This window comes from Microchirus variegatus (assembly GCF_963457635.1).
Source record: "Microchirus variegatus genome assembly, chromosome: 5".
Classification (NCBI taxonomy): Eukaryota; Metazoa; Chordata; class Actinopteri; order Pleuronectiformes; family Soleidae; genus Microchirus; species Microchirus variegatus.
This window is the reverse complement of record NC_139806.1, coordinates 35,269,705-35,282,607: the sequence shown is the minus strand read 5'-3', so window position 1 is coordinate 35,282,607 and position 12,903 is coordinate 35,269,705. Positions and strand designations below refer to the sequence as shown.

The window sequence follows — 12,903 nt, the reverse complement described above, 5'->3', positions numbered from 1 at the left end:
ATAATTTCCCCATGAAACATGTTTGACAGTATAAGGTTTACCAAACAGATGATGTTGTTACCTGAAGTGTTCATATGTCCAGTGGCAGTGCAGATATTACTTTACCACACGATAGGAGGAATGTGTCGTGGATGTACATCTTCCTCTGGTCACTGTTATGGTCACTGTATGCACTGTTTTGTTTTATCACGTGTCTTTAAATAGACACTACAGTCAATTTAGGGGACAGGTAGTGTGCACATGAGAAATGTAATATCAGCCTGGCAGGTGGAGACTCGGAGCATCGTTCGGTCTCACAGAAGCAAGAATATTTGCGTGAGGAAAGTGATTTAGAGGCTGCCAGGTAAACTGTCAAACCCCAGAATTATGATGAAACTCTGTGTGGCCCTTTAGGTACAAGCTTAACACTGTGGTACTCTAACAGTCGGGGCCTTGTGTTTGTTTCACAGATGTCACACATATTTGGTTATTATAGTAGTTTTATCATGAGTTTTATAGTCAAACGCTGTTTGAGTGCTTTTTCTTTCCCATAAACTTGAGCTAAATGTTTTTACAATTGCTTGGTTTTGTGATTAGTGGGTTAGAAAAGCACACAAACGTTCAATCCCACTTCTTTTTTTTCCTCCTTTCGGAAATGTACATTTGTTTTTGCCCTCTGCCTTTGTGTGTGTGTGTGTGTGTGTGTGTGTGTGTGTGTGGGCTGGATTGTGCTCTCACTTTCCAGCTCTTTCACAGCTGAAGCACACAGACCCCAAAACCAATGGCCTCTATTCTTTTATTGTCATTTCCTCTCATTCACTTATACGCCTGTTTTCTGCTCTTACTCTCACAGGCATCAGGAGACTGACAGGAGGCTGAAAAATGTAAGTGACGACTCTCTCTTTTTTGTTCTTTCTTTATTATCGGGAGTATTTCAGAAACAATAAAATGTAGAATGTTTTACAGTCCTCATTAGACGTTGACGGAGGGGGGCAGCTCTTTTTATCTAATGCTTACATTCGTCTTTAAATTGAATTATATGCAGAAAGTTTAAAACAAGGGTTAAGAGATGGAGAGTGACATATAACTATGGTTCACAGTCTGTAGTGTTGAGATTATAACCCAAGTTCACATATCCCTGCACACTTGCACAATAAATACAAGGAGTAATACATTAATACATTCAGTTAAAGATATCAGGTAACACACACGTCATAAAATATACTGATGAACGTTATTCCTTGTCATTTTGTTGATATCTTATGTTCAACTGGATTGACAAAACAGATGATGTACTGCATTGGTTCTCAAAGTGCGGCCCGGGGGCCAATGGCGGCCCGCAGAAACATTTCTGGCGGCCCCGCAATGAATTACAGTCGATAGTTTTAATCCAGGAGCTACTAAGCTTGTTAAATGTTTATTGGACATTACTGGATACAGACCAATAAGTGTAAACAAAAATACTGGGTATTTATCTGGTTTCTATATGGTGAATTTTAGTGTATTATTGTGTTATAAGCTGGTAATAAGCAGGTAGCTACAGCCCCCAATTACTAGCTATTTACCCAGTAAATATATGGTAACAGAAATGTGTTAATTGGTATTAACCTGTTATTAGAAGGTAAGAACAATGGCCAAAATTAGCCAGTAAATTATAAAGCGTTATTATGTTAATGTTTAAAGGTGCATTATGTAATAAATCTAAAGCAACTGGCCATAAAATCCTCCTAATATGTCACAGAGACTCAGGAATAATGTTCATATAACAAACTGAACTCACCAACAACAACAGTACAGACAAATTATTAAGCATTAAAACATTTTTTTTGCAGACTGCAAATCATGTTTATGTTTTGAAATCATGTTTTGGCATGTGGCGCCACCTACTGCCGTCTAGCATTCATTGCAGTCTGCCGAGCAACCACGGGTTGCCAGTTACGTCAGAAAACGAAACCTAAAAGACCTCAGTACTTTGAATTTTAATGTAGTAACTGTTTTTGGCCACATTCTTACATATGGCACCTTTAAATTACATTATATTAATGCTAAACTGTAGAACTGCAATCTGGTCATTAAAATTATTACAAATGGGATTTCTTTCTGTTTTTCTTTCCTTTGGTGGCCCTCAGTCCAATGTTGGGTTCCTAAATTGGCCCTCAGGTATCAAAACTTTGAGAACGCCTGATGTACTGTTTTTGAGCATGATGCCTTCTCCCTCATTTAATTGTGGTTTTAACCTCTTGCCTTTAAATGTATAGTTGTATTTAACCATTCAGGAATATGACTCATTGTCCAGATTTAGTTTCCAAGCGCAAATGAAGTCTTTGCAGGGAACACGCTCGTCACAGCTTCAGTCGTCTGCTCTACACTCCAACAGCAACAGCAATTATTTTTCAACTTGTGTGACATAAAAGCAAAGTGCTGACGTGCCAGTTTCGTGTGTAACAGGGGACCAGCATAACCAAATGCAGAGATGTGTTCGCTTGCATCAGTGTGTTACATATTCCCAGCCGACCCTAATAATACACACCCAAACAGCACACAGAGTGTTCTGGACGAGCCTGGACACACAAGAGCCTGGCACTGCGTGACATGCACTGTTCTAGCGTTCATTTTCGAACACCTGCTGCACAGAGCATTCATCGCTAAGGATAAAAGGGATCACTAATGTGGTTTGTTTTATTCCCTTTTCTCAAGGTGTTGATCTCCATTTACTGGCTCGGCAGAACAGCTCAGTGTGACCATTGCTACGATGGACCTTACCTGAACTTCAAGGCCTTTGAAGGATTATTGGGTACAGCACTTTACAAGGTAAGACGCGAGTAGTTAACTTATACCGCACTTTGAGCCGCCTTATCTGTGGTGTCGTGAAAACAAAAGCTTCATTTATTTCCCTCTTATAAAGCCCGAATAGCATGAATGAAAGTGTCTTTTACAACCTTTTGCACAGTACATTTCTGTATCCTCCCTGGTATTTGGACTATGTGGGGAGGAATGAGTGTAATCGACTGAGGGGCCACATATTTCTGGCCACTAAAACCGAAGCTACATTAAGTCATAAAAAATCTGATCCCTTGACTCAGCTATTTTAATCTTGTTTACAGCACAGAGCACAGTTCACATAGTTACCGAGTCTTTTCTTGAGGAAGCAAGTTTCCTCCCCTCTGCTCATGCCAGTGTTGAATTTGGCACTTTGCGTTCACATAGATTTATAGGTGGGTGTCGTGCAAAGGCCTCTATAATTCAACCGACTGCGGGGATTTTACAGTAATGGCACTTGATTACGGCACGTCTTGTACATTTAGCCACGATGATCCACGTTCAGTGGCATCGGCTCAGGCTGGATTTAGTTTGTGGACTTGTGTTGTCTGGTAGAAAACCGGTGGATTACACATCTGAAAATTGGTTTTCTTTCACAGTGGCTGACAAGTTTTTGCTTGTTTGTAGCCTTGCTAGTTTAAGGGTACGTGTTTACATGCAATGACATTCTTTCCATGCAGTTAACACAGTCATCAAGGTCGCATGGAGCATTACTCTGTTTGTTATGACAGCAATTGCAGTAAATAGAAAACAATTCCATTTAAAATGTAGCCACGCTTCCCCCCCCTTATAGACCTTATATGTAACAGTGTGTGTTTACAGTAACTGAGTCTGCAAGAATGAGAAGCCCAGAAGGACAGCTCAGACTTCACACTCTGGGAGATCTCTCATGCACACGCCACACACAGTGGAGTTAAATGTTGTAATTGGCTTGGTCAATTATCTGACTGTGTGTTTGTGTGTGTGTGTGTGTGTGTGTGTGTATGACAGGCTCTGCAGGAGTCGTCCACTCAGAAAGGCAGCGGCGTCAGGGACAGCGGTTTCGGAGATAGCTGGTACTCGGAGCGAGAGGAGCTCTACCAACCGAGAGGAGGAGGAGGAGGAGGAGGAGGAGGAGGAGGAGGCGGACACAGGCGAGACGACTCTCTGGACAGTTTGGACTCTTTGGGTTCCCGACCTCACAGCATCTCCTCTGACACCACTCTTAAAGGCAGCAGTGAGGGTAGGAGATATCACGTCCTTTGCAACTTTTAGACAATTGTGCAATGTTTAAGGATTTCTGCAGCTTTTCCTTGTATTTTGCCCACCTAAAGTTGCTTTATTACATTTAAGACAAGACATTTGATGTGCAAATGTGTGTGTGTGTGTGTTACTGGAGATGTCCTCTCACATCCTATCTGCAGATTGTTATTAACGTGTTCCCATATATCTGAATCGGTACGATATAATCCATTTCCTCTGTTCTGAACTTCAAATATTTGAGCAGGGCAGAAATGCTGCACCGGAGCCAGCGAGTCGACTCCCATTTATCAAAACAAATGCCTCTCGCCATCTAGTGGTGTGTTTTTGAAAGGCAGTGTTTTCACTGTGCGTTCACCCAAGACACTAAAACCTGTGTTGTTTCACAGACAGAAGTAGACTTTGGTTTAAAGGAGTGACGCGCTTGTCAGTGACCTTAGAGCAACCCTCTGTATTCATGCAGTGGGACATTCCACAGTTGTCCACATCAGCTTGTAAAGGAGGAAGGAGAGCTCTCCTCCCCATCCTGTACCCCCTGTTACTCCTTTAAAGCCAGTTCTCCATTCCCCCCTCATTTGTCAATTTATTCATAGCTTTCAAAACCCATCTTCTTTTCTACATTTCCCACACAACATGTCATACCTTATACATCCCTTGTCCCTTTGCTCTGCCTGTCTTTCTTCCGTTCTCCAGGTTGTTGCAGCGACACCGAGGCAGACTCTCTCTACAGCATGGCCGAGAACAAGGACACCCTCAGTTACCGGCGGTCAGTGAGCATCGCGCCCAAGACCGCCGCCCAGTTTAACCAGTTCCTGCCCTCTAAGGACAAAGGTCCTGCAGGTTACGTCCCCGCTCCGCTACGGAAGAAACGGGCCGAACGCAATGAGGACAATCGCCGCAGCTGGGCCAACCCCATATACACCGAGGATGACGGCAAACTCGCCAGGTACTGGTTCAATACTTGATAGTAAGCAATCTGATCTGTTTGAAGGTGCCCTCTCTAATCTCAGCTTATTAATGATAAAGTGCCAGTTTCACAAAAAAAAAATTCCATCGTTTGTGCTTATAATTCACACTGTGGCTGTGTTTGACTTTTGTCTTCTCCTGTTGTGATGCTGTTGTGTTGTGTCTGCAAATGGCCGACGGTGTTGTGTGTCATTTCGCTGCGACACCCTCAGCAAAACGGTGCTTTCCTCTGACCGATGCGGAAACGGTCAAACGTCCCAGACCACCGTGCCCACAGCTCACGAGCAGTGGGCCCACGAGTACGAAAGCGGCAGCGAATCGGACATAGACCGGCCGGATCCGGATCTTGTTCTGGATGATTTGGCCGGTAGACGCTTCCACAGCCCCTCCCCAGCTCTGCCCGCCAACTTCGCCGTGCCCTTGAGCCACCTGGCAGGCGGAGGGGCAGCTCAGGGTGCGAGGGCCCCCTGGCCAAAGGTCACAGTGGGTCCCAGTGTGGCCGCTCGACAGAATGTGACCTGCCTCAGGTCAGAGAACACGAAGCTGCGGTGTGACTTTGATTTGCTTGCCCGACGACATCAAACTAGAATGCTTCTCTTACCCTCATTTTGCATGGTTAATGGTAACCATGAGCCACATCTTGGGTCTTAGTGTGATGTATCTAACAGTGCTGCAAAGTTCTTTAGTTTGTTGGTTTGCATTTTGTTGAATTTTAGCTGCAGGCATGTCATTGTTTGCTCTGTCGGCGTTTTTTTGAGCTTGGAGGAGCGATTTGAGTTGGTAACGTATCTGCTCAAATAATTTTCCGCCTCCTTCACGTTTGGTTTTGAGCTTGCATTGGCGTGCTAAGTCTCCTCTGTCTTTTGATGTGAGGTTGTCGTGCTCATGGAATGTTCGTCTCTTTGCGTGACCTTTTGTGCTGCTAAAAAAAAAAAATGTTGACATCATGTGGTTGGCTGTCTCTCTTGAGCAGCAGCGGCAGCAGCAACGTCAGCACCACCGGGGAAACACTGCCTCCGCAGCACGGCTCCGTGAAGATGGACCAACGTGGAGCCGTGTGCGCTGACAGTCTGTTCAAGGAGACGTACGATGACTCTGATGACGACGACGACGATGATGAGGTGGGCTATGCCGACCCGGTCCAGGATGACCTGTACAGCCGAAAGATGGGTGTCAAACCTCGGCCTGCCGCCAACGTGTCTTATGACAAGTTCCTCCCAAAGTTCTGGACGCCTGAGGAGGACGATCACATACAGAAGATCAAAATGGGCTCTCAGAGGAGACCCTGGTATAAAAAGATGCAAGGCCTCAGGTGTGTGAGGGAATTCAAACACAGCAGATACTGTAAATGTACACATAACCTTGACCCTCTCTACAAGTACAGACGTATGGTTTACCATTTCTCTGCTTCTTGTGCAACCTTGAATTCTGCTGTGCTCTTACATGCATGCCAGTTCAACCTTCATACTTTAAGATTTGAAATGTAGTGTCTTTTTCTGTATAAAGTCTTATTTTCCTTTCTCTTTCCTCCGCTTCTGCCTCCTGTCTTTCCCCTTTACCCTCTTCCTCCTCCTCCTGTCCCTTGGCCAACGCTGCTGTAGCCACAAGAAGACGAGTTCTTCGTCAGATGACTCTGACTGTGACATCAGTCCTCGGCCCTCCTCCGCTCCCTCGTCCTGCGGCCCCTCTCCCTCTCACTCCCACACACACAAGGCCTCGACTCACAACACCACCCTCGTTGTGGGGAAAAGGTCGATACAGCTGCATGAGTGTGACGATGAGGGAATGATTTAGAGCGTTCAGATTTTACAGGAGAAACGTAATTGGGCTCCTTTTCTGACGAGCTGCTTTCTAATACACTAATGATGTGATAGAATACGCAGATAAGCAGCTGGATTGGCCCTAACATGCTCCATAAAGCAGTTTGCTTGAACTGACCACAGTAGAAAATAGGCTGCATGTCAGCAAAATTCTTCTTGATTTCCAGCTTATTGATTATAATAGTCTGAATTTGATCTTTTTTGAATCAAATACCAACCACTATTGCTGCCTCTTGTATCTTTTCCTCCTCTTAATGCTCTGTGATCCAGTTCACATGCACGCACTCATCACCTCTCTGTACTTTTCTCTCCTTCTACCTGACCTGCAGTCCTCACAACCTACCACACACTCCCCAACATCTCCCAGAGATACAACCCCCTCTGTTACCGCCTCCCCCCCTAGTGTTTGCCCCAGTGGATCCCACCTCAGGTCCAAAGCTGGTCAAAGGTGAGAAGTGGCATCTCCGGGGGCGCCACGATCCCCGCGAGCCCCCGGATCCCTTTAATTACGAGAGCGTCCCCCCCGACTTGGAGAACGACGACATGTTTGCCCGGCGGACCCTGGCGTTCCAGTCCAACCCGGACCTGGCTATGACGAAGACTCGGCTGTTCAAGAGACGCCACTGCTACTCGTCTGAGCCGCAACTCAACATTGTCACCCAGCAACACAGCCGTGGCAACACGGAAGACAACGACTTCCCCGACATTGAACAGGACGACGTGGTGTATCGCAAGGAGAAAACCGAGCAAGCTCAGCGACAGAGGCCGCTCTCCGGAGCCCCCGAGAATTACGCCCCTATGCCCGTCCCAGAGCCGTGGGCTCTGCCCCCCGATCTCAAAGCCAGACTCCTCTGCCCACCGTGTCCTCTGACCCAGAGAGAACCCGCAAACAAAGACGACCAGGTCGAGGAAGTTATGCATCCTAAAACAGACGACATGCTGGTTCGTAAACTCGGAGCCTTTTCTGATCACAGCTCGTCAGCCAATCAGACTCCCTCGTTGCCTTCTTCCTGCAGCGAAGGCGACCTGCAGAGGTGGCAGGATATCAGGAAAGCCAGTCAGCTAAGATATAAGAAGAAGCTTATGGTTGAAAGGCTAGCTGCTCTTAAGCTGTAGAAACACACGTGACAGTGCCTATTAGCTTCTCTTAATTTTGTGGAATGATAATCCTACTTTATTATTTATATTTATTTCAGTCTAGACATATTTTCCGTGTGATTCTGAATTAGTCAGGACAGCATGTTTTCAAGGGCTTCACAGTGAGAAATGGGAGTGATACAAAATCTAACTCTCGTTTCTGGAAACTAATTTCGTAACATTTCCATTCACTGGATCAGAGTTTAACACAGGGGTGTCAAACTCAAATACAGAGTGGGCCAAAATCTAAAACTGAACAAAGCCGCGGGCCAAGGTTGAACAAATTAACCTTTTAATAGGGACCCAAACAAGTTTTGCATTGAATATTGAACAAGCAAGGCTTATATAACTCTATAGTGACATGCAAAATCGAGTTTCAAATAATAATAATAATAATTAAAAAATATCAATGGCATATCAAATAAAATTTAAATAAAAATTGAATGCACCCTAAATACAGGATAAGCGGTAGATAATGGATGGATAAAAATTGAATGCCTCTTTTCTATTTGCAGCCTTCTGAGGTAAATATCAAAATAAACTTTTTCCACAGGCTAATAATAAATTGGAAAATAAAATAACAATAATGAATGAATCAAACATTCAAGCCTTGAAGTAGCAAGAGAAAGTGCATGAATAAAATGTTAATTATTGCTCAGTTTGCTACACTTATTTGCTTTAACACTGAATATGGAACAAGCAACGCTTATATAACTTAAAAGTGCAAAATCAACTTTCAAAAAACAAACGAAAAAACATCAATGGCATATTAAATAAAATTTAAATAAAAAATTGAATGCCTCTTTTCTATTTGCAGCCTTCTGAGGTAAATATCAACATTAACTTTTTCCACAAGCTAATAAATTTGAAAATAAAATAACAATGAATACAAAACAACAGCAGAGCATTATGGGATTTGTAGTATTAGCGGTGAATGCGGTGTTACAGCAGCGGTGCCGCTGTATAATACCGGCGGGCCAGCTCTAATGTTAATTTGATATTGCCTCAAGGGCCAAATGAAATTACACGGCGGGCCAAATTTGGCCCGCGGGCCAGAGTTTGACACCCATGGTTTAACAGAAACCACAGTGAATCTAAATGTGGTGAAATACACTTTGGGAGTAAGTCACTGTGAACTTGTTTTCGATGTCTGTTTTTCTTTAAAATTGAAAGAGGGTTTGTTCCAGTCAGAACAAAAACTGTGAAAGGAAATGCATTGTTGGTGTGTTGTTGTTGTTGTTGTTGTTGTGGTATATTCTACCATACAAACACGTGGATTGTGAATGTGCAGAGTAGATATCTGGACTGCACATCAAACAAACCACTGTTGTGTATTTTGAAGTGTGATTTATAAGCAAAACAGCATCAACTCTTGAACATCATTGATCGAATTCTTGATTCAGGATTAGTAATGTTTAACGGACCCAAATTCTGTATTTCATTTTGGTTTTCTTTTCAGACCGAGTTTGCCTGTGATTGAAAAAAAAAAAAGATTCATGTCCAATAAAGACGAGAATAGACTCTTGTCATACGGAGTTCAGTGTTGTTTTCTCAGCCAATGGAACTTCACACTGACACGTAATGCTCAAAGTGCAGCAGCGTGAAAGTGCGGAAAGACTGAGTAATATCGAAACCTAAGGTCCCCGAATACTGACTGCCCAAAGAAACGCAATTAAACGTACCCTTGTCTGTTGAGTCGACATCGAACCTATAGAATTTCCCCCAGGTCTTTGGATGAAGGTGTTACTTGTGTTGTCCATAGTAACCGGGACACACATCTGGGCCGCCGTGCTTGCACATGTACAGACACACACAGGCGCTCACAAAGCAACCATTTAAACCAAAGTCAAGTCCATCTGGATTTACTTCACATCCATATGTAAACCCACAGTCCCGGTGACATCACGTCGGAGTCTCCAGAAAGGCAGCTTTGTTTTGGTCAAAGACACATGTTCACACAACTCCACAGTCAAATGTCAGGGAAAGGAAATGTGACACTGCACCGTAAGTGCTCTAACTGTTGTACACACCTTGAACTTTATACTCTTTTAGACGGAAAGCATTCCTTTACAAATGGAAACCAGCAGTGTCATGTTTTGGCTGGATTTACATACACTTGAAACATCGTAATATGACTTTTTGTTTTATACTGTGTACAGCAGGGGTTTCTCAAAGTTTTGATACCTGAGGGACAATTTAGGAACCCAACATTGGACTGAGGGAAAAAAAAGGAAAAAAAAAAACAGAAAGAAATCCCATTTGTAATCATTTTAATGACCAGATTGCAGTTCTACAGTTTAGCGTTAAGTAATATAAGCGTTAATATAATGTAATTTAAGCATTAATGTAATTTAAGCATTAATATAATAATGCTTTATAATTTACTGGGTAATTACCCAGTATTTTGGCCATTGTTCATACCTTCTAATTACAGGTTAATACCAAGTAACACATTTCTGTTACCATATATTTACTGGGTAAATAGCTAGTAATTGGGGGCTGTAACTACCTGCTTATTACCAGCTTATAACACAATAATACACAAAAATTCACCATATAGAAACCAGGTAAATACCCAGTATTTTTGTTTACACTTATTGGTCTGTATCCAGTAATGTCCAATAAACATTTAACAAGCTTAGTAGCTCCTGGATTAAAACTATCAACTGTAATAATTCATTGCGGGGCCGCCAGAAATGTTTCTGCGGGCCGCCATTTGCCCCCCGGGCCGCACTTTGAGAACCAATGGTGTACAGGTATATATGCACAAGACCTCATATTACAGAAAGAAGTTATCATTATATCAAACGTGTTCCAACAGTAGAGATAGAGACAGAAAAGAACTGCTATCACCAGGAAAAGCTGTATATCATAGAATCATATTCAACCACTGTCAGACAGGTGGGTTCACCGTGTCAAAAAAACAACAACAATCTGCAGTGATGTGATTTTTGTCGTGTGTGGTTCTCTCTGGTTTCCTAGACAACAACAACAAACGGAAGAGAGTATCGACGGGTGAGTTGATCCGGGGCTCCCAGGAATGTGGCACGTTTGCATTTGCTCGTGGTCTCTTACGGTCTCACCCCCTGCTCCCTCCTGCTTTTGTGCTGCTCTGTTGCCGCTCTCTAACTGCTCTAACTAAACGCTGACACACACAACAACGTGTGTTGTATGGTACAGGGCCAAGTTCAGGGTGGAGATGGGAGTTTGGGGGGGGGGGGGTGGGGTGTGTACAGCGCAACAAAAGCTCAATTGACAAATTAACAAAGCAAAAGGATGAGTCATGTACCTAAACTGCAGCATGTCCCAGAGAGTTAGGACTAAACGGTGGTCTTAAAAATGTTTATAGCTAGGTGATAGATGCTCAGGTGAGTGACTTTGCTCTATTGCATGATGGGAAAAAGGCTATGATGTGTGTTACTAACCCACTGATCATTCCACAGTTTTTCTGGTCTGGACTCATGTGGTGTTTTTGTGAACTAACTTGTTTCAGCAGCAGTTCCAGATAAGTGGATGGGGTGTAAAAGCTGGAATCTAATAATATAATAATATTTTCTGTGATGTAGTGGTAACAAATGGTCCATGTATCCATAATGTATACATCATTTTCCCGTGATAATGCAAACTAAACCTCACCCCGTAACTCTCAGATGCTGAAGATCTTTTGTCAAGACTATTTTCAACTTTTTTTTTTTTGCAGGAGTAAATCAACAAGCGATATCCAGGTTGAAACGGCCGTCCTCCGGCAAGTACGCTACGAGGAGCTGCAGAAGGTCCGAGAGCAGATAAAGGAGAGCGATGATAAGTGGCAGGATGTGAGTATAATGTATGATGGGTTAGATAGATGTGTTCGCTTTAACACCGTTCTTGTTACGCTAATCGTGACAAGCTGACACTGGGAGAAAAAATGACCGGGAAGAAGTTTGGTTCCCATCGGTGATAAAAGTTGAAGTAAAAAGTGAGCTCGTGAGGTGTGGGATGTGTGTGACAGTCATGGCAGCAGTGAAATTAAATGAACAGTGTTTAGATTCGTGCAGCGCTTGCCCCATGGCTGTGGCCTGTCCTCGTTTCCAAATCACTGTGTCTGAGACAGGAAACATCACATATATTAGATTAGATTATGTGAGTTAGTCGATATAAAATCAAGTCTGGTGCAGCAGTGCTCCAGTTAAACACTAGTGATCTAATAGGTGCTTGTTTTTAGGTAATATACAGAGTAATATATACAGTTATCTGCATGTTCATGTGTGACTGTGGCAGGTGTTTGTCTGTCAGAAGTCTGATTGGTGTCGTGGCAAAATAATGGAGCCTGAAAGCAGCATTTAGGTCACACACAGTGCCTAATACACAGGGGAGGTGAGCCGGGAGGAGCTTAAAGCACTCAAATAGAACACCTTCAGATGCAACCCTTTCTCCTTTTCTGTGTCCCCTCTCAGCCAGTCTGTTTTATCCAAGTCAAAACTGAACGAGTACAAATTCATGCGTGAGGTGATGTGGCTTTACTTTCGCTTCTTCAGGACCTGAGCAAATGGAAGACCCGGCGCAAGAGTGTCAACTCTGATATAGTGAAGAAAAAAGAGGAGCGTGAGAAGATAGAGCAGATTACCGTCGGCGGTAACAGAAGGTCCAAGACCTTCAGGGAGATGCAAGAGGAGAGGTAAGAAGAAAAAAAAAGTACCCGAGCAGGTAGTTTTGGTCGTGCCTTGACAATTTTACATTATTTATCGATGCAATCCTATAGAAATATGTTTTCTTAATTTCTGACCCTGGTTTTTACTTGAGTAAGACAAAAGGCACTGAATTTCTTCCTCTTTACACCCCTTTTACCTTCAGAGGTGGATCCTTTGCTAAGGTAATTTAAGAAAAAGCTGTGAATGAGAAGTATTGCAAGTACAAATAGACTAAGGGATTGTTTGGGAGTCGTTGTGAAAAGTGTAATGTA

The 12,903-nt window shown here is 43.3% G+C and overlaps 1 protein-coding gene across 1 annotated transcript in view; it reads left to right on the top strand.

The window, feature by feature from the left end:
* The window catches only part of lmo7a (LIM domain 7a), a gene marked incomplete at its 5' end in the record, with an annotated part of 54,170 nt that overhangs the window by 24,338 nt on the left and 16,929 nt on the right, over positions 1–12,903 (top strand). Inside the window, 11 exons of the mRNA XM_083889749.1 lie at positions 833–863; positions 2,677–2,790; positions 3,790–4,021; positions 4,732–4,984; positions 5,217–5,531; positions 5,975–6,316; positions 6,606–6,755; positions 7,154–7,936; positions 10,944–10,976; positions 11,662–11,776; positions 12,479–12,618. Coding sequence (XP_083745875.1) covers positions 833–863; positions 2,677–2,790; positions 3,790–4,021; positions 4,732–4,984; positions 5,217–5,531; positions 5,975–6,316; positions 6,606–6,755; positions 7,154–7,936; positions 10,944–10,976; positions 11,662–11,776; positions 12,479–12,618 — 2,508 coding nt within the window. The remainder of the gene's footprint in view (positions 1–832; positions 864–2,676; positions 2,791–3,789; positions 4,022–4,731; positions 4,985–5,216; positions 5,532–5,974; positions 6,317–6,605; positions 6,756–7,153; positions 7,937–10,943; positions 10,977–11,661; positions 11,777–12,478; positions 12,619–12,903) is intronic.